Source organism: Ceratina calcarata, unplaced genomic scaffold (genome assembly GCF_001652005.2).
Source record: "Ceratina calcarata isolate Rehan_Ccalc_2016 unplaced genomic scaffold, ASM165200v1 scaffold397.2, whole genome shotgun sequence".
Lineage (NCBI taxonomy): Eukaryota > Metazoa > Arthropoda > Insecta > Hymenoptera > Apidae > Ceratina > Ceratina calcarata.
The window spans coordinates 272759-299454 of record NW_017163090.1 but is presented as its reverse complement, the minus strand read 5'-3'; the positions used below and the strand labels follow the sequence as shown (position 1 = coordinate 299454).

General features: G+C 39.9%; 2 protein-coding genes across 7 annotated transcripts in view; one reads left to right on the top strand and one right to left on the bottom strand.

Annotated features, from left to right (window-relative positions):
* The first annotated feature begins 1658 nt into the window (after positions 1-1658).
* Positions 1659-2756, top strand: Psf2 (DNA replication complex GINS protein PSF2-like protein). The gene is made up of 4 exons (XM_018026999.2): positions 1659-2052; positions 2118-2226; positions 2311-2472; positions 2550-2756. Exons 1-4 carry the CDS (start codon positions 1808-1810, stop codon positions 2583-2585), a joined length of 552 nt encoding a protein of 183 aa, XP_017882488.1. The 5' UTR covers positions 1659-1807; the 3' UTR covers positions 2586-2756.
* A 31-nt stretch (positions 2757-2787) lies between these two features.
* Positions 2788-26696, bottom strand: part of Traf4 (TNF receptor associated factor 4) — a 33492-nt gene continuing 9583 nt past the window's right edge. For 3 of the 6 annotated variants that reach the window (XM_018026997.2, XM_026814785.1, XM_026814786.1), the window contains 6 exons: positions 17150-17302; positions 5794-5898; positions 5118-5279; positions 4382-4699; positions 4014-4274; positions 2788-3940 (listed from right to left, as the gene is read on the bottom strand). In XM_018026997.2, coding sequence (XP_017882486.1) covers positions 3587-3940; positions 4014-4274; positions 4382-4699; positions 5118-5279; positions 5794-5898; positions 17150-17179 — 1230 coding nt within the window. In that variant the 5' untranslated portion in view covers positions 17180-17302 and the 3' untranslated portion in view covers positions 2788-3586. Of the gene's footprint in view, positions 3941-4013; positions 4275-4381; positions 4700-5117; positions 5280-5793; positions 5899-11365; positions 11574-17149; positions 17635-26696 lie in introns of those variants that run through there. The other 3 variants (XM_018026996.2, XM_026814788.1, XM_026814787.1) reach the window with 3 other exon arrangements.

Sequence of the window (26696 nt, the reverse complement as noted above, 5' to 3'; positions counted from 1 at the left end):
GCAGATATGAGTGTCAAATTTTGCACACCTCTCCATATCACAACAAGCTACTGTTATATTAACAGAAACGTTATTAACGATGGAAGAAACGGTCATTCTTAGGGATTCTGCCCATTTACAAGTAAACATACCATGCTAAGAAAATGGGGACAAGTATTTTATACAATAAAATAAATGGAGTCACATTAGTAAAAGAAATTCGTTTGTATTAAAATATTGTTTCGACATTAACGGTTAACAGATTTAACAGCATCGCTCGGCATTAATAATATTTTCATACGACTTATGACGGGCCATAAGAAACGGTGTAACGTTCAGACAGTCGGCCGAGCCGTCGCGAGAAATAATAAATAACTCCGACAATTATGTAAACACCGGTGGATGCGCGTACTGCAAATTCGAGATTAAATTAACGGAATTACAGGCGAATGGACGAAGAACAACGGGATGATCCTAATATGATGGCATATAAAGTAATATAAATTTCTGGATACAGGGAACGGGAGGAGCGTCTTTCAGGTCGTAATAAATTTCTTTCTCTCTTAATTTGAAGAGAATTAAATCCAGTCTTTATTTCCATAACCCCGTTTCTCATTAAATTCGAAGCTCACTTATATAAACATTCTCCTAAGAAATACTGATAATTATTAACAATACGCTTGCAAACGTCTTCATTACGTATTTTCTAGCGTTGAAATGATTCTTTCGTTCTATTCTAAGTACATGTTAAACGTTGAACTGGATAGGGCAGATCTCTATTCAGTTGGTTCTTGTAAACGCTAAACGTTGAACCGGACAGGGCAGATCTCTGTTCATTGGTTTTGGTAAATGCTAACGTTGAACTGAACAGGGCAGGTCTCTGTTCGTTGGTTCTGGTAAATGCTAAACGTTGAACTGAACGTGTCAGATCCCTGCAAAAAATAGCTGGGGGCAGCACTAGTATGGGGAACACGCAAAACCCGGCCGTGAGCACTCTCAGTTCCTCTCTGGTAGTACCTAACAGATATGTTTTAGACATCTCTGTGTTAATTGGGCATCCAATGTATTTATAACGACGAACGATCTCATTGTATTCAGTAAGTACGGACGTAAATTGAAAATTCAAATTTTTTTTCAACACTGTTATACAAATTTTATTTGTGACGTGAAAATCCGTTTCAAAAATCAAATATATGAATTTCCTGCGAATTTTGAAATAGTAAAAAATCAGACGGAAATGATTTACATATTAATGTTCATTCTATGTTCTGTATACGATTCAATGAAAATAAAAATATCATAAAACCTATCAATATAATTGTTATTAAATTTTATTGAAAGTATTAAGTTATTGCGAAAGTCCTTTGTGTTACCAAAATTTGTTCTAACCCCGCATTCTTTATCATCGGGTTTGATCGCTTGGAAGTGAAATATTTTTACAACTTCATTTAGTATTCACAATAATTTTTCAGCTTACCTGACGTGTTGTTTCGTAATTATTGCCCTCGATAGTCTTGCTTATTTATTCTTGATCACTAAATTTTTTAAGTTTTACAACATAGGGTTCCACTTTGTTAACTTTCACAAAATACGAAATCCGGGTTTCTTTGTAGTTTAGTACTTATCTAGACTGTAGACGACGCCACATTCGCTTCTCTTAAAAATGGAGGGAAAGTAATCTTACAACTTATAGCATAACAAGTAGTCACACCGGTCGCACCATCGCGTGGAACGAGTGGAATAAGGGTGCAAGAGTATTTTGAAAAATGTCGAAATTCTTTTGACAGAAGTCTTTCTGATATAAAAGATTTCGTTTATTATACAAGTAATGGATCCAAGTGAAGTAGAATTTTTCGGTGAAAAAGAATTGGTCACCATCGTGCCGAACTTTAATTTCGACACGATTCACCTGATCTCAGGCTCGGTGGGCCCATTTCGAGCTGGCTTACCTGTCAAAGTCCCAATTTGGCTCGCAGTAAATCTGAAACAGCAACAAAAGTGTCGTATAATCCATCAAGAATGGATGGACTCTGAAAGTTTGAATGAAACGAAGGAGCAAGAAAAATTATCGAAGTGAGTAGGATAAACAAATTTTTCTTTTTCAGTTTGCCTGTTCAAACATCAATCGATTATTGTAGATTGTTTACGAAGATGCCTAGTAATCATTACATAGATGAGGCACAACTTTTATTGAGCATTGCGAGTGACGACATACCTGATGCAGATGCAATAAGGACAGCAGTGAAAGTAATAAGATCATGTTTAGATTTTTGTCCCATTGTTCGTCTTACTAAATTTTATGTTACTACATTAATTAACTGCTTTTCGTAGGATATATGGGACATAAGAATGTCGAAACTGCGCACATCTATAGACGCATTTTTGAAAAGCGAAGGATTGCATGCTAAATTGAATCATTTAACTGCTATGGAAATCAACAGTGTCCGTCCTTTATTGCCACATGCTTTGGATCAAGTACTAAGAATTCAGAGTGTAAGTGTATTATATAAAAATTAAACTGAGGTTACAGAATTTTCATATAATCCATTATGTAAACTTTATTTCTTCAGGGTGGAAGGATGACACAGTCTCAGCACCATCCATGATAAAAATTAAATAATTTCTATATAATAAATCCACAAATTGTTGTAATACTATTTTAGGAAATTTGTAAATATGCGTATATTTGTACATATTCATGAGATATTTATATGATCTATTTTTATTAATGTGCATTGATGTGTATGGAAATAAAGGAGATGGGCAATAAAATCGTACGTTTCTTGTTTTGTATATTCAATATGCGAGTGTGACATAATAAGTTTTATTATCTTACTTTTAAATCATAATAACATACAGTCACTAGCATCTCAATCACAATTTCTCATTATCACTAACGTACGTAGTAAACGTGTATTTGTATTTACATCGGTAAATCATCAATTAATTATCCCGCAACTCGTTCAGAGCTACGTATCATTATTTTTTTTGCACAATATTTACATCCTTTAAGCTTATAGTGTACACAGTCCTTTAATAATCTTTGATTTCAATTCCTAGAAACTTACATGTAAACTGAAAGATTTCGCTCAGATTTCAGTAGAGAATGAGAAGACGTATGTTACATAGTAACGAAACTGCGGCAGTATGAGGAAAGTTAAAACAATTACACAAATTATTTAACTGGTTCCCCTTTAATAGTAAATATTTGGGTTGTATACCCGTGCTATCCTGACTCAGTTTCACCATAATTATACCGCCGGTGGAAGGACGTAAGTACCGCGTGCTTGTCATGTAAAGTACTTAGCCCTATCACACAAATTATGCCATTAATAAATATCAACTATCGTTAATTCTCGCCCACTATGATTGATTCTCCCGAAATCAAGATCTCATCTTCCCCTTTTTTAAAAAAAATGCAGCACGTCACTGACTTGGATGAAGCAGAGACGAGATGTGATCGTTTAGCGCAACGATATCACATACAAAAAAAGAAATAAGTATATATCACATCGACGAGGGTGCGCACGATGTGACGATAAACTGTGTTACGTAGAACGACAGCACAGTTAGTATGACACAGTTCGCCCAAGAGTACAATCTGATTTTATACGGCAACGATTTTGCTAGGATCGACTTTCACCCGGATAAACATCGTGTTGTCTTTGACGAAGTGTCGTTTCTTCACCATCTCGTGGGAAACGAATCGGGGGAAACCGAAACCCAACGAGTCAGGCTCGCGACTGGGCCTTTGGAAGTTCTTCCATGTCGGGTCCGGTATAAAGCTCTCTACGATGTTGCACGCTTTCTCAGCGACCACCGTCTGGTCGAATATGGTGAAGGATACGCTGTGAGAAAATGGCCATCGCAACAGTGCGTCATACTCGCCGGGAAGGATCTTTATGTATATTGAAATATGACTTCCCTCGCCAGTTCCATTTCCATTTAAGAAAAGTGACGCCTTAAAAAAAATTGTCGTTTAGTTAGAAATCCTTGAATAACAGACTTCGAATACAATTTTAATTATTGCTCACCTGTAGCTTGTAACCATATTGACTAGTGTAGAAAGGTGGGCTAACGAGTTCCATTCCCTCTTTAGCCTTCGCCTCGGACATCTTAGCACTGTAATCCGTAATCTTCCATATAAGCGTACCCGTGTAATTTAACGACAATTTGCTAATCGCCGATTTCAAACTGGTTATCTGATGCTGCTGCTTCGTAACGACACTGCACATCAGACTCAAGTGCATCTTCGCAGATTCTTCCAAGTGCTTGTCCAACGAGAATCTGTTTCCCTGTAACGAGAGAACATTATTTTAAATAAATCCGATGCACGAAAAAATGAACAGAGACGATATCTTCAGTTTAAATAGTATCGATGTAGATCAATAGATCAATATACCTTGAAACGACAGCCGGCATCCTTAAAAGTACAGGATAGTAGATGCGTAGTGCAATGGTCCTTCAAATGGACTTCTAGATCTTCCCTCGGCAGTACTGCAGTCTCGCAACGATGTGGGCAAGCCACCGGAAAGCGGCCACACTTGGCGTGATGAGCACCGAGCGTGTCGAAAACAAACTCCTTGTTGCAGTAACGACAGGCGACCAGCCTTTTCGCGCACTCGCCTAACTTGTGTTGGCTCAGATGCCTTCTCTGCACCTTCATACCGCACTTATTCTCGCAGTACAGCGGCTCGTAGCCACACGTCCCTGTATGTTTCTGTAAAAATGCGATGAACGTTACTGATGTTGCAAGATAAATGGGAAAGTTTTCCTTTAAAGAAAGCTACTTAAATTGTGTTGCGATACCAGAGTACCTAACTAAATATAAATACTACTACACAAATTAGGAAAACCGACGATACAACAATAATACGTTCCCGAACAGAATTAGAGTCAGTTTTCCTCTACTACTTTCTTCGAAACGTATTCTATAACGTTTAACCACAAGGATTCTTTTGTAGCATAAGAACATGAATATGCGGAAAAAGGAAAAAAGAATTCGAGAAATTTCGCTTGAACTCGTGCGGTGCTTTCGCTTCCATCCGTTCCCATAATACTATTACAAGTTTCTGTACGGTTAACGGGGCTGGCACTCGATCGCGATTCTTTTCTAATTAATGCAACTCCTCGGTTACCTCGAGCGTGTGACCGGTGAATTCTTTGGCACAGAAGTCGCAGCGTGTTCGCCGCTGGGCGCAAGTGTACTTCAAATGATCTTCCATCAGCACACGCGGTATCATTGCGCCACACTTGTTGCTGCAGGGAATCGCGTCGTGCTTGCAGGTATTCAGATGAGCCTAAATAATACACAAATTATAATTTTTAAATAATCATTCAAATTAAGTTCGAAATTATATCGTTCCTCATATCCTTCAGTTATTCTTGAATTAGAGAATAATAAAATATCTTATCGTCAGTATGATTGAAACATGCGGTATTATTTAGATTTAATTATATTTCTGTGGATATCAACATTTGTGAAGTTATTTCTGATTCGTAATTCAATGAAGCCCATCGTCTGATAAAGAGACCGATAATTGCTTTTATAAATGACCGGAAGGTCGGCACAAGTTATCCGTAAGTTGTGTGGGAGTTAACCGTGCCGAGACCAGTTCAATGACCTATCAACGCAAGGTCGCTCAAGACCAGAAATGCATAATGAAGCGGTTTTGTAAATTACTCGTGTTGTACAAAAACGCTAATTATTATTCGTGGAAAACGGTATAGCGACGTTAAAGTACTACTCTTTCTGAACTTCTAAGTAAATAGTACTTTGTGTTAAACTTTTTTTTGTGGTGAAAAAAATGTTACCTTCAACTTTCGAAGTTCGTCGGACCACTTGCAGCCATCCTTATGATGTATGCAGTACACAATAGAGCCCATTATTGCCTTTTCCGCTTCCAGATCCTGGAAATTCTGCAACATGCGAATGAACAAACGATCTTATCAACTGTTTCCTCCTTTCTCCACTCTAGACATCTATCACCACATTCGTATTCGAAAAAATCCATTTATCTATCCGTTATCGGAACTGTATTCTATAACTCATGTATCATGCAATAGAGACTAGCTTCTTAAAAATTAAAGAGTACAAAGGAAATCTCATTACGAAACACTTCTGAGGAGAGATTTTAGGACTGATTAAAACTGGGACAATAGTTTTGGGTCGGACGCGAATGATCTAAAAGCCGTTTAATTTCCTGCCAAGCGAGATTCGAGGTGGAAGTGGTTTTATTTTAAAACGTGAGTAGCGATTAATTAAGTAACAGGTAGATGTTACCAGGCGATCCTGTCTACAGGACAGCACACGCTTGTGTGCAATAAGCCTTATAGTATGGCATTCGTTTGGCATTCCAGGCACGTGAAATATGGTAATCAATTTCTATCGTTGTATACCGCCGGTTTTCAGATCTAATTTCTGGAGTTTCTATCTCTATATATCAGATGATGATGATAGAAGCAGATAAAATTGAGTATATAATTATCTGCTTCTAAAAAGGATTACAACGGTTTTACTATCTTTCCACACACACATTCTTGGAACAGAATAAAAATCAGTGATGAGTAACCTTGGGTTTCATTGAGATTGTTTTAACATGTAAGATAGAACAAAGTCAGATAACTCATTTTTTCTTTTAAAGCAGTTACACACAATCGAGACAAAAACTATTTAAGTATCTGAACCACCTTAGTTCCAAGGTTGTGACGTGCGTAACGTTTTTTTAAACAAAGAGTGGATACTCCAATTACTGTGTGTAAATACGTATTAGAATTGCTTGCTCTTGATAACGCTATTCACAGTTATCATTGTTTCAAGCAACGTGATAAAATCATTTTTAAGTATGGATATTCAACTAGCAGGAGTTCTCCTTTCCTGGTGAAACCAGTCTGTAATCTACGTTGCAGATTGATAACGTTCGGTGGATTTAGATCTTCTGGATTTAGATTTCTGTTGATCTTCCGCCAAAAGGTTATTAACGATTTTGAACAAGGGAGCAATGGACATAATCGGTTACTTAATCTTTCATTATCTCATTATCGTCAGCAATTTCTCATTGATGATTCTCATTATACGGCTCGAACGATAGGCTCTGCTAATAAATATACGTTTCCATTGTTTGTATGCAAAACAGCCCATTAGCGTCTGAATCATACCATTAATGGTACTCAGTGATTAGGATGACTACTTAACAGAAATCAAGTTTGTGTTGTGGAATCCAGCCTTTCGCGGATGTATTTTGAAATCTGTTAACTTACATAATTATAGTTATAGCTCAGTTCGTAGTACATGAATTAATTTCAATGCTCTTGATCATTAGATCTGAAAGCAAAATCGAAACTGGGTTAAAACCAGTAAATAGATAGTAAACATTCAAAGTGGACGGGGCAATAAAACAGTTAGAAAATAAGCGGTTAAATAAGCCGAATGGCTAGCGTGTAACAACAACGTCCGATAAATCTAAATCCGTTCATGGATGGGAGAGACTCGATGGATGCAACGACGCGCACGTGGGAGACGGGCATTCCGATCCTTTTAGAGTTTTTCATGACACGCTGTTTCCAGGAAGAACGTCGTGCACATGGTGTACCCACGACGACGAACGAATCGTGATGGTTTTCGGAAATAGCGAGGCTTAATAATAACCCTGATGTAGGAGGTGGAGGACCCGTACTGAGAACCATGCGGGAGGTGAAAAGCAAGAATAAATTCAACGCTTCCCATCGCGGTAAAGAATAATCGAAAGTCTGGGAAAATTAATCTTTGATAAAAACAACTGCTTTAATTAAAAAACAGAAAAAGGACAAGAAAAAAGTAATTATAATTCTAGTTTTCATTATAATATTCTCAAGTCAAATTCTATTTAGTCCAGCTACATCCATGTTGATTTGCTTTTACTCTTCGATTCATTCAAGTTCAGATCTTCCGAGCAAGGCACACCCGGTATGCGAGATCCAGTGGTGGTTGCGCGAGTTGAAACCTGCACGACCGGCAAGGTCGAGGAACCTAACGCGACCAGCCACTGCCGGCGAGATATAAACACCGACGAGAAAGGAAGAGACAGGCCTACCTCTTCAGTTTCGTGATTGCGAAAAAAAGGACGAGCGCCGAGGTATAAGAACACACAATTTGCTACTACCATACAGCAGAGACATAAAAATGTACTTGCACTAGCTGCGATCATGCTTTCATTCCACTTTGCTACTGCTTGCATAGCCATTATACAGTTTGTCGATTGCTTCTTATTGGAAAATTGAAGATTTTCCTGCCTATACGCACCGGAGTGGAAGTTTGAAATACCTGTTTGGCAGGTCTTTTTAACACTAGAATTACTGGGTTTCATCCGAATGATCTATTGGTAATCTCTTATGAAAAAAATATAGGACGTATTTATATAGATTATGCTCGGAACATGCTTACGATTTTATAACATAATTTTTGATGAATAATGGAGATTTAATAAATGAATTTTGTAAACAAATTGTGAGTTCTTATCATTTTTATCTAAATCAGGTAAAGTCAGGTCAGTTTTACCTTTGCGCTCCGTTGAAGTATCAAAGTACTCTGAGATATTTTCTGCTGTACTTGTATTTGTTAATAGTGATTATTAAATTATAAGTGTTGTAGTCCGTATTCAGTCAATTAACATCCCTACTTTCATAAACGATCTCGCGTGATCAGTGGTACTGATAGAAATCGGGACAGAGATTTACGACCTCTGTTTGACTCGGTGCATCCAATAGCCCGATCATTGATTCGCATTCGTTAAAAACAGATTACGATGAGAAAGAATGAATACAAAAATCTAGGATGTATCTAAAAGAATTTCTGTCTATTCTCTCACTAATTGCATCACAACGAAAATTCCATTTTCACTTTATGAAGGCCACGTATCTCATTATCTGAAGCGACGTATCTAAATTAGTTACTCTCGACAATGAACTTGGCGGCGGAATTACGCTTAATTAGTAGGATAATTCTGTAACCTGGCTCCATAAATTGATGAAGCATGTGCCATTAGACGTACGCTCGGAACAATCGAAAGGAAGACGAGTGACGAATTAATTAAAACGTCCAATTAAACCGACCCACGACGAGCATTCATCGTCCGCGTTGCGCAATTTCCGTATTACTTTTAAAAAACGAAATGGTGCTTTCTCTTGAGAAACTAATAATCAACGATTGAAATTCATATTACGTATTCATACGTATGTGTACTGAAAACCCCGATTACGTAAATTTGAAAGTCCTTCGTTAAGAGTGATGCACTTCGATTCAAATATCGATCGAACAGGCTCTCAAAATATAAGATTTGATTAGAATAGTTGTATCTTTACAGGTTTATTTAATTTTAATTATTTAGTCAACGATTGCTAACAGTTTCTATTTCCTTTCCTCCATTCGCATTAGTTTAAGTGTTACACAAATGTGACGAATGTGTAAACAAAAATGCACTCAGCACCAAGCAACTTATATCAAGGAAGCGTTATAACGCGTGAACCAGCGAATTAGAATATAGAGACGGAGCATCGCAAGGCTGACATCACGCATAGTCTTTCTCCACGAATGCTGTTACAGCGGTTACAAGTCGTTGTGACGTCATGGCGAAATAACGGACACGATCTTCACGTACGTTCCACTTATTCCCCAGGACGACGATCATCTCCGTATTTAATACAAGCCCCGCAGGTATTTTCTAGTCTGCCGTTCGAAAATTTCCTGTACCGTGGGAAACACGAATGTTCATATATCATTTAGGAAAATCATGATCGCAATGTCCTTGAAAGCAATTCATTTTTATTAAGATCGAGTAATCGTGGTAATGTGCGTTGAATATTAGAGGATCGAGAGTGTCCTGCTGGGCGGATATCAGTATTTTAGTGAAACGGAAAGCAGTTTGACGAGAGACGTTCGGTATTCGAAAAATCCCTCGCCGATATTAACGATGCACGAACGTGACGGTTACGACGCGTTCAAATCCAACGGTTGCAGGATCTCATTTATTTTTCGTCGGCTCGAGAACGCGCGGCCTTGATAACTCGATGACCAAGGATGAACATTATCGTATCTCTCGACTTGCTGTGCCAATCCGCGAAATTCCTCGAATCGCTTCACGAAATTCTTGTCTCCGGTTAAACGCAGTTAACCCTGTTAATTCATCGAAAGAATTTCGGTGCATTTTCGATTGATTTTTTTTTCTCGAAACATCGCACGAAGCGAACATCTTGCTTACATATGTTTCTCCACAGCCACAACACATCCACTGTCCGTAATTGAGACGTTCAGTTACGGACAGTGGAATCGTTCAGTTGACTTCAAGTTTCCCGTCCGCTGTCCGCCAATCGATGGATCGGACAGAATGATCGCGTGCGAAAGGAAAACTTCCTGTCGTTCCAGGTCACGCTATCGTGCCCTGGTGGATTGGGATACTGGCAACGCTTCCAATTTCATAAATTAGCAGTAGTAATGCTCAACGATTTCTGAGTAATTGCTCTGACCTATCAACATTATGCAAAGCCGCACCCCCATTTTCATGTACACGCTTAGTTAAACAATAAAATGTCTGACAACGAGTAGCCTTATTTTTTATTCGTTTCGACATTATTCCTGGTTCTGAGTTATATTTATTTTTACTGTACTTGAACTCGGAGGAACTTGAACCGGAAACGCATTCTTGTGGTTTGTATGCGGTTTTTCCGCACAATAGATTGTTGTAATTAGGTTCAGGTTCAGGCTCACTGACTCTTTCACCGAACGAAAGTCAAACGAGAGAGAAAAGATCTTCCTTTTATATAGTCTTTCCTCATATTTACAAAAGGAAATGCATTCGTTTGTTTTTACGACTTCTGAAAATGAATGTGGAAACTGTAAGCGTGGGATTTAAGGATGTATTGGCTATACAGTCAATCCCAAAAGTTTATGCACTTTAGGCCTTTATGCAAAAGTTTATGCACTTTATCCTTAAGGCCTCTAAGGTAGAAGATCTGTGAAATAGTAATTGTGGAGAATTTTAACGAAGCCAGTCGAACTATCCAAACGGTTTCTATAATTGGATCTGCTTAAATATTCTACTAATAAATCTGGAGAGAAATCCTGCTCGACGATGCAATCTAAATGGTTCTTCAATGAAATGATGACGTTTGCAAAAAAGCAGTGTAATGAACACTGAATGAGTTTAATAAGCGCTTACAGAATTTTTCAAACAAAAACGATTCTTTGAAATATTTTTGTGTATGAATTCACTCGGCTACTTCGAAAGTACGTGCGTTTCGGTTGAGGAGGAGCTCCAGTGATAGGTTTCGGAGTAAAAACGCTACCGATAGTCCTTTTATCTCCTGCACACGCCTTCTCGGTAATCTTATCGGGTCAACAAAATCTACAAACCTTTAAGATTCCAGCTGAATGTTACATGACACATACTCTCCGGTTTCATCCGACAGGACAGCTCACTGTCTCCCGGCATAATCGTTGGCCAACGAAAACAAACGTAATGTGTTCTTCACATTAACGCGTTCCAGATATCAAAGGCTGTTCCGATCGTTACGTAAATAAGCAAACAAGATAACAGTAGCTACTAATATTGGCTACCGACGATCTCCCGAAATAGACGGGTCGTTATTGATCTGCACAATGTATGCATATATAATTGCAAATCTTTGAACAGAATACGTAATGTGTGTCTTAAGATAATTAGATTTTTAATTAAATATTATTCCACGATTTCATGCTTCAACATTTCCCAGCGCATACGTACTTATATGTATTTACTTACGAGATAATATGCTAGGTGCAGCAAATGTGCAACGCCCTTGTATCTATTTAACAAATATACGTTCATGTTCTCAATTAGTCTAACTAAAGATGTAGACAACTCCCTTGAAAATAACATTCCGTAACTATGCACTCAGGTTCAAACTCGAGTAACTCCGTAAAATATATAATTTTTATCGTGATCGCGACGACTACTCTTATTTTCTGAAGACGTATGATACCAAAGGAGAGGCAGAGAAAGAAGGAGGTTCATTACGATGGAATGCGCGAAGAGAACAATACTTGAAGGAACAACAAACACCACGGCAACATCCGGTCGAGAGGAAGGTGCGGTGGTCTCCATGGGATCGCGCTCTTTAAATTAACACGCGATAATTAATGTAACTCGTAAGCCTATCGTTATCTTGCATTCCTCGATAAACGTCACGAGCCGCTCGACATACGTACATCAAACACTGATTACTGATCGCCCTTAACCCGTTGACGATTTTTATCCTTATTAGGAATAATCAATTCTGTATATTTTTATCATATTTATTTATACTTGACGACGTTCATATTACGATAATATGAAAAACAAGAAATAGATTAAGTTAAGGAAATAAATAATTGTGTAAGGAATTACTCGAGACTAGTTGCCAGGCTAGTTTAGAACCAGTTGACTAAATATTACAACGTGACGATGGATTTCTATCATCATCTGTTTTTCATTTTGCTTTTTGCTCCCCCAAGTTCTCTACGCTGTACAAGCTTATAATTGCCAGACAGTTAGCCAGCAAACGAGATGTGAAACCAGCAGAGACATTTTTGTAACACGTGTGCGTGTATAAGCGGCATCAAGCTTCATTAAATTGCTTCAATAGCTGATGGGTCAGAGAACCGCTGCGCCAGGAGGAGCAGATAACTGAAATGATATGACACAACGATCTCTACCGTACGCGTGCCATTTCCTGACGATTATGCGACGCTTCCTGCGACGACTTCCTCCATCATCATTATTTGCCAATTCGGAGAACTCGGCGCGAGTCTGATTAAGATCATTGGAACGCAGACAGCCTGAAACGGTTCTCGCAGTGTCTGACCGAGTACAATCGGAATTCGAATAACATTTGTGATGCTACACACCTCGTAACAATCAAATATTTAAACTCTGAAGCGTGAAATCATTGAAATTTAGATCTTTTAAATGCTGTACTTAAAACGAGAATAGAATTTTCTCTGGGTGGAATGCGAATCCAATTCCCCTGTTAACACAGATTACGCTTCAGCCTCATTTGAGACGCGGTGATTAAACCGCGTCTGCCTATATGCTTCTTGAGACCTTACCTGTGCGCAGCATCGGGTTAAGTGCTAAGGTTGCCTAGCTAGCTAATGCGCGCGCGTCGCGGTGTCGTGCGCGTTACACTCATATCTCCTGTTGCACTTTTTGCTTCGCATCGTTACCCTCGTAACCTATTCTCCGCTCTCGATCGAACGGTATGGCCTGTATAAGTAAATTATGTAACCTTATTTCTCCCGATGTCATTCAATCTATTTCTCGTGGTGACATTACGATATGTTACATACATATAACCAGTCCTGCAACTGAATTCTTCCCCCCCACTTGCAAGATCCTAATTAGAGCTCCAGAATTCGGAACTGTTTTTCTAATTTAAACTTCGCGCGCTTAATGGAAAATTTATTAAATTCGCAAACTAATGGAAAATTTATTACCGGATATTCTAATTTTGGCGAGCAGTATAATATGCAGAAGTTCAATGACCCTCCGAATGTAAACCTTAGAAGTTAAGCCGATTTCATACCCGTTACCTCAACGTAGCAAGAATCATACCACGCGGCCGGGGGTGGCCTAATTGCAAGAGAAAATCGAGGGATCTATTTTCGCGAGAATTGAATTGCATCGATACATAAGAAGAGGCTGGAGAACGGAAAACGGAGCCGAGCCGATGCGACGGAGGTGCACGAAGAAGACCGAACGGGTTCGGAAGCAGCCGAGGCCATCTGTTACGCTCGGTTCCCACGCTTCCGCCGTCGCCTTTCCCCGCCTTTAGACCAGTCCTCGTCGGTCCTTTTCTTGCCTCCACCTTCACCGACACCGCCGGCTCTCGCCCATCGTCGCTTTATTTTATATACCCGGCGAACACACGCCTGGAACGGACACGTCTCTTAAAACCGCGACTCGTCTCCGCACGTTCTCCGATACGAGGCTGAACTTTTGTCGCTTCTCGCCTGACGCGGATCTCGAGACTTCGCCGGCAGTTTTCGCCCGGGCGTTAAGTAAAAGTTATCGCGACGCGCGTCGCAAAAATTGGGCTCTCTCGAAACGGTCTTATCTCCTTCGTCAACGCGCCGCTCTGTAAGAACTTGCAGTAATAACAAGCGTCCTGCGAGACGTTTCCCGTTTTATTTCCCATTCCTTCGGCGTTCGTCCCGAATAAATTGAATTTTTTATTGCGCAAGATTAAAACGCGCTATAGTAGGTGTGTACATACTTCAGAGTTCTCTGAAGCGCGCGACGTTTCCGTGCGAGCAGTTAGATACATAAATTCAGCCGGGGCGGCATGCCTCGCTTTCTCCGGCGCGTTCGTCAAGTCGTCCGCGATACTTGAAACTGGTCCATGTAGTACATACCTACCTTCATAGTAAAACCCAGAAAGGGATCGTTTTTCTAGCAAAGGAAAACCGACCGCGGATACGATCTTCCTTTCTAATCTAACACGAATCATGTTGGTTCGCGAGCTTCCCACGATGAATGCATTATTAACAATCGCTAAACACAAGTTCAACCCTCACCCAAGTACCAATTTCAGTTCCTATTCGTTTTGAAATAAGAACATGCATACATACATACATACATACATACATAAATTAGTTGCTTATATTTTTCTTCGAGAAAATCTGATAATCCAAATTAACATATTATATTAGGAGCTAATTTTTTAATGAAAGATAAACTGGTTCTGCTTCCTTCTCCCGGCAATTTCATATTCATTATACAAAAAGTTCTTTTTGTAACAGCAAAAGTGGCGGGAATTATCGATGCATCGGAAATATAGTAATTTTACGTACACTTATAGTACGCTTGAGAATCCCATCTACATAATGCGTATTCTTATTCAGAACAACATAGAAAGCGGAAGTGCAACACGCATCCGTTCGATGGATAATAACTGTTGTTTTGGGACGTATCTATGATGTAACAATATGAATACGATATATCGGTAGCATGAATTGGCCTGCGAAAAGAAAGGAGTCGATTTCGGGGCACGTGCTCGCAGCCCGACCATTGTCATCTTCCCAGAGGCTGTGTTTACATAAACGTATCCCCCTGCAGAAAGTTCATATTCCCGACCACCAGTCAGTGCGCATAGCCTTTTTTTAAATGTGTTCCGCACAAAGGGAATCGTAAACGCGGCACACGTGTGCTGGCGAACGCTTCACGCCAAGGGGGCTGCGAAACGATTAAACTGACCACAAAAAAAGATGAACTCGATTCTTCAAATACTAGTTGTATACGTTCGATACGGAAGGGGGAACGAACACAGTGACAATGTCGAGTGACTTCCAGCGACCCTTGTTTGCCCATGAATAAATTCCATTTATTTCGTCACATAAAACAGGAGGATTAAAGGTCAAAATACGGGCACGGCAGACTAAATACTTGTGTAAAGGCGCCCGCGAATAAGAGCACATTTCTAGCAATTTGAAACCGATTTGTTACAAAAATCAAAGAACGGAGAATCAAAAATATGAAGAACATAAAGAGACTTAGAAACAGCGATAGGAACATACGTGATAATTTTTAATAATTTTTGAATCAATTCATTAATGAAATGTAAGGTAGAATAACCTCGAGGATAACGATTGCATCGAAACAGATAATTTCCACAACGCAGTTAGTAACCATGGCGGTATGCAATCGATAATAAAGGGACGAGAAAGGTTGGGTTCGGAATGGCCTGTGCGAGGGACAATTTGAAAGCGTGTTGCTAGCCGTCGTGGTTGTAAATCAACAGCACTGTCGGCACGATTAGAAACTCTTGATTTGGAAAACACGCGGTGAGCAGACGATCTAACGGCGTGGTTTCGTTCATATTCTCTTTGGAACATCTGGTTGCCATGTCCCATGGCAACAAGATCTTTTCCTGTTATATAGCTGATTCAACGAAACAGTGTCGCACATATCACACAATTTAGATTAATTTCTACTATCTGTTTAATACTGGTTTCTCATAATTTGAACTTACTTTTAGATAACTAAAAAATTTGGTACTATCAGAACGATTCAGAAAATCTGATTACGAAACACAACTGAGAAATGAATATTATACATACGTACTGATTTGATAAATAGACGAATGTATAATATGTACTTATCTAAATGAAATTCACTGGAATCGCGATTTCGTAACAATTACCAGATCAGCCGCGATATAACAAAGCATTTAGCTTCGGAACCGATCCTACGAACGCGTTTGAGGAACGTACACGGGTTACCCCCCTTTCAATGCTCAAGATTTATACAGTGTTTTGTTCTGGCAAGAGAGCTTACGGTTCGATGGCCACGAAATGCATGTATTCACTCCGATAACAGAGCTAATGTGCGACGCATGTACATAGTATACATTCAACAGGCTCGCGTACACAGAATACGTGGTCCGTGCCAACAACGTTACGGAATTGTGAATGGTGGCTGTTGTAAACGATATCGAAACGCAACCCTCCGTTTCCGTTTTGTCCAATAATAGATTTCCACCGTTCTGCGGTTTCTCTTTATTCGCATGAAGATTATGTTACGCGCGCATTCGGCACGGTTACGATGTTAAATGTGAACGTATGCAAAGATGTAATTCAATGAAAAAGTACATAACAATGTGTACATATATATACTACAAAGATTAAAATTATTGTGAGCGCAGATTTTGAAAGCAAATTATGAATGAATGAATAGAATAAATTTGTTAATGTCGATTAATGCCGCGTTTGACTAGCAATTTTTTCTAACGGGCTACGACAATAGGCAACATCGTATGTAAAATAAATGCAGGGAGAACTGAAACGCATAACCGCGGCGATTAACCGTGGACCGTGGCTCGAAGCGTATAGCAACAGACCGTTATCTGAAACATGTATGACGATAAACTTGAAACTCCATTCCACTATATTTCAGGAATGGCTTATGTATAAGTCGTCGCCGTGATTATACATCGTATGGAACATTGAGTGAAAACAAGAATAATTCGCAATTGAAATCTAATTCATCGCTTGACTAGCATCGTTTACACGAATACACGCGATGTAGCCTTAATTTTTTGCTGATTAGTATTACAAATGCTAAGTCCTTCAAGCCTTAGCATCAACTGCATTGTTAGAAATAAAAAGTGGGATTGTATCTACCTCATCGGTAATAATCGGCGCCTTGTCCATGTTGTCGTTGATCGGGCTGGGTGGCGACGTGGGGCTAGCACTGGGGCTCACATGAAACCCCTTCGATTCCTTGGCAGGCCTCTGGGGGGACACCCTCGCGGGGAAGCTCAAGGTTTTCGTCCACTGCGACAAACCACGCACCATCTTTTTTGTTTTCTTCTCGTCCAAAAGTGTCACCGATATAAACAAAATCGCCTCGCGATTAAACTACTACGGAGGTACCGGGCGAGTTCAACGCGCGGTTTCCGTGACACTCGCGACTATTAAAAAAACAATACACCGTAAGTGACACGATTACCCGACGTCAACATTTGTCCCAAGCGCGAATCTCCAAAATATTTCCGCTGGGAATGCACTTTGAGACATTAATCGATGTATCTAAATTTCGAGAAATCCGTGTCGTGACAAGCATGGAAATAGGTCTCAGCTAGCACGCGCGCCAGCTTGAGCGCACGCCACGAAATTTACTGACAGACTGTTTCGTAGTCCGGCGCGGTCGGTCCTCTCCATGGAACGGTCGCGTCATGCCTGCTGGACCAAGCGCGCTGATTGGTAGATTCGATGGAAAGCGACAGGCGATGCGCGTACGACAAGGACAGCGACAGTGGTACATAGCCAAGAGGGGGTTAGTACGAAGAGGAGAGAAAGATTGCGAACAAAATGAAGCGGAAAGACATCGACGCACGATGAACCGGGACCGCGATACAATTTTCAAAAGTGTAAAACTCTTCTTCGAGGAATGGAATCGTTCTCCACGTTTTTCTCTCCTTCTGCATCTCTTGGTCCCAGTGAACGAAGGAAGGGAAAAGAGCGAGACAAGTTCGACGACATTTACGGGACAAGGACGTCGAGCAGGGAGAGACGGTGAATGAAGGTACGTGTGAAAGAGATTATCGGATATGTGACACAAATACGTTCGCCGTTGACTTTAGGTCGCGGTTTAGAAATCGTTTGATGTTACATCGGTTTAACGAAGTACCAATAAATACCACAGATTCTTATGATGATTGTCAGAGTATGATGAAAAATAAAAAGATCCTGATTTCGTTAATCTCTTCGAGTATTCAGCGCTCACTTAAGTTTTATCAAAGAATTTTGTATCCGTGTATTTCATAGCAATAAGTTTCTTCACGATCAATTTCAACGATTAATTAATAGTAATGTCGATATGCTGAACGAGAGCCAGGTAGCTGAGGCGGCCGCTATCAAAGCGGTACTTTTACTGACATCCTTTACCAGGGACAAAGAATTTGTCCGAGGCTCGTGATCGGTAAAGACACTCGTGTTGCCAACTGCAGACTGGAGCCCAGAATATGGTGGGGAGTAAAGCGACATTGTAAAGCCCGATCGGCGAGGCATGTTCCTTACATTGAGCTGTATGTAACAGCGGACAGGATCTAGCCAGCTGCGGCCTTCTTCGACCTTCTCCCCACCAGTCCGGAATTAAGCTTCTGGCCAGCTACAGCGAACCGGTATCCCAGCGTTCTAACAAGAAACATCCGCGAAGACCCGCCTTCGATCTTTACGAGACACTGTGTACATATCTTGCTCAAGACAGTCAAAAACGGACCGCCTTATTAACGTATTGTGACTTGTGCGAAATACCGACGCGGTAGTATGAGAGGGAAAAATGCCAGGTTACAAAAAATTAATGAAATTGTATTAATACATTAAATAAAATAAGCTGTAAAGTTTGAAAAGTCTGAGCCTTCAAATAATAAATGCTAAATATTGTATTATAATGTGCACTAAAATTATTCTGTCTATTCCCTTTTCATAAATAACAATGATTGTTCTTTTGAATTCCTGTAGCGTTTCTCAGAGCCTCTATTCGTCATCGTGTTTTGTCTATGTGACACAATTTCAGTTTTACCCTTTGACTTCGTTGCGTGTATTCAAAAGTCCACAGTCAGAGAAAGGTACGGTTCTACCAAGGAAGGCAATTTAAATTTTTAATTCATCGGACCCGCATAGTATGAAGTTGAAAGTTCACACCATCTGTTCCCGTCTTCTTTAAAATTTCTAGCCGATCTTTAGATAAACCACAAGGTCTCACCCTCCTTGGTATGGCGTGTTCTAAATTTCACTTTGACGGACAGTCCGCTCGAGGGACGTCCCTACGAATCGCCACCATACTTGCAACATATGTTCTCGTGAATTATGACAACCCCTAACTTGGCGAAATTGCCATGTCGAGGACAATGAAATCTGTTCGGAAGACCGTAACGGTCCAAGACCTTTGCTGTTATTACGGTTTGTTATACTAGGGATACTTGAAGTCGATTGTGTATAACAATTTTCATTTTATTACCGCTCACTAGTCGACCCCCTCATAAATAGTATTGTTCACCTTACCTGGATAACGACGGATTATGGTGAACGATTTCGTTTATTTATTATTCTAATTTTGCATATTGCATATAACGAATATAGCCAGCCACTGAACTTTATGAGAATATCTTATGTATTCAATTATACTTTATGTGGAGCTTTTATTTTCATACAATGAAAAAGATTAACATTTATGAGATAATTGTCATAATTATTTGATATTCGTGTGCGCACACAGGAATTATTTTATTGAAAGAAACAGGTGCACCAATTCTGATCGCATTAATATCCAGATGACATACTATAATTTTACAGGCACGATATATTTATGGCACACCTTTTCGATCCTCCTTATACACCGGCAGGTGTACTTCCCCTCCCCATTTCTTGGATCAAAATCATTCCTCCACTGAGTCTGAGCTTTCGATCTACAATTCCACTGTAGAGATCTTGACAATCTATTGCATTTTCCAACATCACGCATTATTTTACGCCAAAATAATTGGTGCGTAAGGAATCCAATGTCGAATAATAAACAGCTTCTTCGATTTCTAAACACGTATACATATTTACATGGATGGTGAGTTTACTCGAACCGTATGCGGAAGCACATAAAGCACTAATGGAAACAGGGCCCTGGAAACTGCCCTCTCATCATCACTATCCCTCTACCGTCCCCTGGAATCACCCTTGTCAACCATAACTAACTGAATTACGTGTCGCGGTACGAAATTCAAGTAGCAAACTCAAGTACTTTCTAGTGTATAATTTATGGTAGCTGTATGTAACTGTATAATTTATGGAAGCTGTATATAAACAGATATTGTGCATTATTTTACGCCAAAATAATTGGTGCGTAAGGAATCCAATGTCGAATAATAAACAGCTTCTTCGATTTCTAAACACGTATACATATTTACATGGATGGTGAGTTTACTCGAACCGTATGCGGAAGCACATAAAGCACTAATGGAAACAGGGCCCTGGAAACTGCCCTCTCATCATCACTATCCCTCTACCGTCCCCTGGAATCACCCTTGTCAACCATAACTAACTGAATTACGTGTCGCGGTACGAAATTCAAGTAGCAAACTCAAGTACTTTCTAGTGTATAATTTATGGTAGCTGTATGTAACTGTATAATTTATGGAAGCTGTATATAAACAGATATTGTAACTACTATTATTTTCACCCTACCGACGTCAAAAGTTTCGTACTAATTTTTTTTTTCTATTCATTTAATAACTTTCTTATCTGTCAGCTTGACAAGTGAAATAGAAAGTCGTCGAGCATTATGCATAAACGTCTACTTCGCGATACACGTTCCTCTCGGGTAAAAGCCTGACGATTTTTTAACTATTCCTCTAAGTACTTCAATCTAACATAAACGAAGAACCTGTCAACCATCGGGGAAATCGCAATTACGGCAATGAGCATGTAACACTAGCTGCACGTTCCTTTGACGTCCAGTCCAGTTTTACATCCGGCACAGGTTGATACTGGGGAAAGGTCGAGTGACCGACCTGAATAAGTTGATCATTACGCAATAATCGCAGCCCGGCGTGCACCGGTGCAGCTTTTTACCGTGCAAGGCTGGACAACGTGCACCGGATTCGCATGCAGCGTGCACAGCGTGCACACTTGATCAGGACGTATTACCACATGAATCTATTCTATGTATAATGAGACTCGAGCATACGAGACATTGAAAAGTTAAATTATTAGAATCGCGCAGAAATGAATGTTTAGTTTTTTTTAATTAAAGGTCCATGAATGGAGTGAATAAAATCAATCTTGAATTGATATTCATTGATGGTCGTTTATGACAATGTAAGCAAACTGTTTCAATATTTTTGAAATAAAAATTTAATTCGTGTACTGAACGAGGGTGAAATCAATAAAATTCACCCTCGATCGATATTCAACGTGATCCAGCATACGGCCTGTTCAATGCGTTTCGAAGGGAACAAAGAAGGATTTTTCGAGGCGCCGATACTCGGAGCACCTGGAGAGGCGACGGGAGGGACCATTCGGAGGATAGGAGCGGCCGGGGAATAATATTGGGAAGTCTGCAGCTGTCACAGCAGCTGCAACCCTCCTCCCTTTGCTCACAATCTGACCGGCAGCTTTTCTACCTTGTCTTCCTCCTCGTGTTCATCCACCTCTGCCACCTTCGCCTCTCGCGAGGCACTATAGCCTTGTTCTCATGGCTTAACTTCGGACTATGTACTGTCCTCATTCCAAATTCGCCTAGAACTTCTTACATCGATCACCCAACGCTACCTTTGTTGTTAGTAATTTTTTATAAATAATTGTATAGAATTATTTATAGAATTATTTACTATTTTATTTTATGTTATACAAGAATTAAATACGAATCCTTGCTTACTGCTTCATTATTTGATATAATCTTTGATGGAGAATCTCAAGTTCAGATATAAATAAAAAACTAATTGTTCAATAATATTAATTAACAAGAAACGAAGAATCATATCTCGTAATTGACTAGGTATTAATTTCAAGAGAATTGTATCTATGTGAGAACGAAGGAAGAAAAGAGGACAATCACATTTCCTCAGTTACAGAGGAAACATGTTAGAATATTCTCACAAAGAAACTACCGTTCCACGATAAAAAATTATTCGTTGGCCGTAACGAATAAGCATCCCTTAAAGCATGAAATGAGAGCATGCAGCGAGGAAATGAATGTGCCCTCAGCACGTTAATGGGCTGGGCTCTTCAAAGGGGGGCCCCTGTTCGTTTCCGTGCCAACATGTGGGTGGATATCTAGGCCGTAGTAGTAGCCGTAGCTACTTGTTCATAGCCGAGCTATCATCAACCCCCTTCTTCGATGCCAACTACCGAGACCATCCTCCTCCTGTACGAGGAATGCACGGTATCGGTCAGCTGCTCCTTGTGTAAAACTAAACTTCCTGCGCCACGTGCACATCTGCTCCCTAGCCTCAATTTCTGGTAGGGGGAATCTCGTGGTCCTGAGTGTCCTGGATGGGTTTTCGTGGTCACGTATCCGTGCGTGTCACGAGGGTTCCCTGACGATGGTTATCTTGATATGATTGACGAGATCATTTCATCGACGACAATATACAATTAATAATATTATGTTCGTCACGGATACTATTCATTTGCAAAGACCATTGACGAACGATAGATCTCTCAAAAGATAGAGTGTATAATTATACCCGTCTATGAAACGGAAGTCGAGAACTGGTAAGCTCTCATCGAGGGATTCAAATGCTGCAGACAGTGGGTATTGTACGAACTACGGACGGGGGCACGTATTTACATACGTATTTCATTATGCAATAATAGAATGAAACAATTGACACGTTGGGAGAATTAATATCCAGCCGATGTTATTCAAACGCCTCTATTAGGACCTTTCTTTATTCAGACTTGATCTCGGCGTAATTGAATTTTCTTGCTAAGTGGCTCTAATGAACTTAAGGTACTCTGTTTAGTCGTGGTAACGGTTATGCTCGGACTTCAGTATAGTAAACGTATTACGCAAAGAGAAAAAAGAGGATTGTATCTAACATTGATCTCCTTCGAGACTAGTTAACCCGCATTATATACTAATTATTCACGAGCAATTTACACTTTGCCACTAATCGATTTAGGCTGATGGATGTTAGCAAACCTATTTTCTTAAGCTATAACGCGTCCTTTATATACGTTTCTTCAATTTCTTACTAACTCAAAATGCAAATCATTATTTTTTCAAATTATAGTAGAGTACAAATAAAACATGTTAAGGTCCAACAGAGTGGCAAACGCTGGAGACGACGTTTATAATTAAACCATCATTTAATTTCACCGACGAAAGTCGAGACGACTGGTTGATCCGCTGGTAGACCGGAAGTCGGAACTATTACGACCGGTTTGGAGAGGATGACCGGTTATCCGGCGCAATTATACTCTGCCTGCCGCAATACACGGTAGTCATCAAGAAACTAAACCTTTTCATCGAATAAGTTATGCGTCTCTCTCTTCCACGTTTCGAGCATGCAATAAATCGCGACGAAACAGGATTCAAATTTACCCGTGGGACCTGTGCATTCCGCTCGAGCCGCGCAATTAATACAAAAGTAGGACCGGCGAATTCTCAACGAATCGTGTTTTAGCAACGCTTGGGAAACTTGCTAGTCGGTGGAATAGCTCGGCTACTTTAATCGTTCTTCACTACCTCAGAAATCTCCAAGAATCCGCATTGTCCTAATTTGTCGGAACCTTTTGTTCCCAGCAGCTGATAGTTTGTTAGCTTGGGAAGGAGATCTAATTTAATTTTTCAAATTTTGACACGCAATCAATTCGCACTTCTGTCGCTTGAATTTAACTTTTACTTAAGCCGATTACAACTTCTTACTTCGGCTTGTAACAAGCATAAAGAACCAAATTCTACGTAAATAACTGAAATAAAATTGCAAATGTGGCTTTCAATAAATTATTAAAACCGCGAGGTCTCATGAATACGAACGAATTCTGTGTTTTGAACAAGCAACGCGAAATCCCCGACGAGACGCGTTAGTAGAAGCCGTTTCAGGAAAACGATTGGAATTCCAAGTAAACGGGACACCCTGTAAGTATTCGCGTGGTTGTGTAATCGGCCTTAAGGATAAACGGACGCACACACAAGTTTAACGTTCGCGAGCACTTATACACGGGAGGGTTTCGTTTGTATCACGAAACGGCCAAGTGAAAGGATAGCCACCAGTTCATCTCGTGTCTCAACCTCCGCGAGGGCAACCTTCTCGAATAATATCCTTTCGCGCTGCAAGTGCGTCGGCTTATCTAAATAAAACGACTCCACTTGATTCGCGTGATTATCCTTATCTATTTCATCAGCAAAAACTACGAGCTTACATGAGACGTTAATTGTTACACGACAATTGTATTATATTGATATTTACGAATGATGATCTCATTTGATTAGTCATCCACTTCGGCAAACGTATCTTTCTTCAACTCTTTTACCGAATGTATTGTGCAACAACGTTTTAAAAAATTCGTTGCAATACCAGTCACGAAAATATGCAATTTCACCTGCTTATGCGCAATAAATTTAAATAACCATGTAGACTATGATGTAAGCTGAATTACAACGGTGTATTATACTTACAAGTAGTTCCGTGTTGAAGTGCACAGTGAACGACTCGAAAATTTCTAATTTTTTTTTAAACTTGTATTTATTGTATTCTTAACTATCCTTAATATGAAATAAACCTACTTATAAACTCTTCTACATACTGAAACATAGTTTTTGCTTAGTTTAACTCGATATTCGAGAGCTCGATGCAATCTGTTCCGCCAGCAACGTAATTTTATATATAGATGTTACAGATAAGTTCGATAACTATCAAAGAAAACTACTCGGTTATACACGGGGCAAGAAGGTAGTGGCACGTATTCCCAGATGAGGAACATCTTCGAAAACGTGTGGAACATCTGTTTGAGCCAACTGTGAAATCGGCCCCCAGGTTACAAGGGGGAGGGAAATCTTTCCAACCTACGACTGAACGAAATAGCGACGAAATCACGAACCAGCCGTTTGCACGGATCGAGGATGCACCTGCGCTGGGTGCATCTTTGGATGGATCACTGGCCAGATGTCCCTCACACCCGTTTCAGAATCGAACCCACGTTTCTGGCTGCTGTTCAGATACAAGGATTCCACTATTCATCGTTCGGAGAGAATATCAGAATATTTTCAAATAGAAAAAGTTTCACGTGACTTGGAATGATCTTGGCTGTTCACGAATTTTCGGTTGTTTTATTGTTTTTTGTCAAATTCTCGTTAACTATCGACATTAGTGAAGAATGTTACATACAGAATTTGTAGCTATAGTCGTCAGCTAGAAAAAATTTCCCCATAGGTCCAACAGTTTAGGAGTATTTGAGGAAAAACGAAATTTTTGGCAAAAAGTTTACTGTTTCGACGGTAGGAACAGTCGGATTTTGTCAAAGAATACATAAAACCTTTTTTTCGTATATTGTATAAATCCTATCTATGTGACCAATTAATACGAAAACTAGTTATACGAACTTGGTACGTGGCATCTCTTTATTAGAATGTAAAAAGTACGCTTATTAATTACAATGCTATTTGTTCCGTAAGGGGATATCATTTTACATCGATAGATAGTCGCTTCCCTTTCTTTTTCCATGAACTTTTTATCGGCAAGCGGCGTGCGACCGGGATGATCGCGCCGTGTTTCTGACGTCTTCCGCACATGGAAACCAGAGTAACCAGTGCAGCGTGTAAAAAGCTGCAGCTGCTGCACAGTGACAGCTGCAACCGCGGCGCATCGGTACCTACCGATAAGAATAACGCGATCCTAAGCAGTTTTCGCATATTCACGGTGAGTCTCCATAATTGCATAAATCGAATCAACGTTTTAAAACCTATCATAAAATAACGAGAACAGAAGAGAAATACGTCAGGAAACCAGTTTCAATTCATTTTACACGTTATCCAATTCATTCTAACCACGTCCCAATTTCTCAGCCTTGATTCGAATTCAATAAATTATTACCAACGTATGCGTGTTTAATTTGACCATCGAGACGGCGCGGCGCAAAAACGAGTATCGATAAATAATAATCGGTCAGACTCAATCGTTTCGTCGTCACGGGGTGTTTATCGGTCAGCAGCAGCATTCCGTGCATATGCAACCGCACACCTAAGATGGATGCGCGAAGATGAGAGAAAGTCGGGGATCCTGGCCTCGAGGTTGCCTTCGAGAACGTAACCAGCCATTCGTAACACGTATAGTGGTGCATACGTACACTGTCTATGTTCACGTGTGTGTGCGATGCACGATCGTTGCAAGTAGATAGGCGTGAACGGTGCCGGGAGGAAAATGTCATCGGATGCTTTCTTGCCATCCGTTCGATACCATTCCCATTACGCACCTTTCTCATTTTGTTTATACATTTACAAAATCGCTAGACCATTAGTGACTAACTGTGTTTGTCTGAATGAGCAATCGACTGGGACGATACTGTGAACGCTATTTAGAGTATTCGCTCTTTAACAGTAGATTGCCCAAGGAAGTCATTTTGACTGGTTTTGGGCAAATGTACAAATAATAATGCATAAATTATTTTTTTTTCCCAAGTGAAGTAAATTTTTTTTATTGTTAACATTTACTAATAACTTGTTATATGA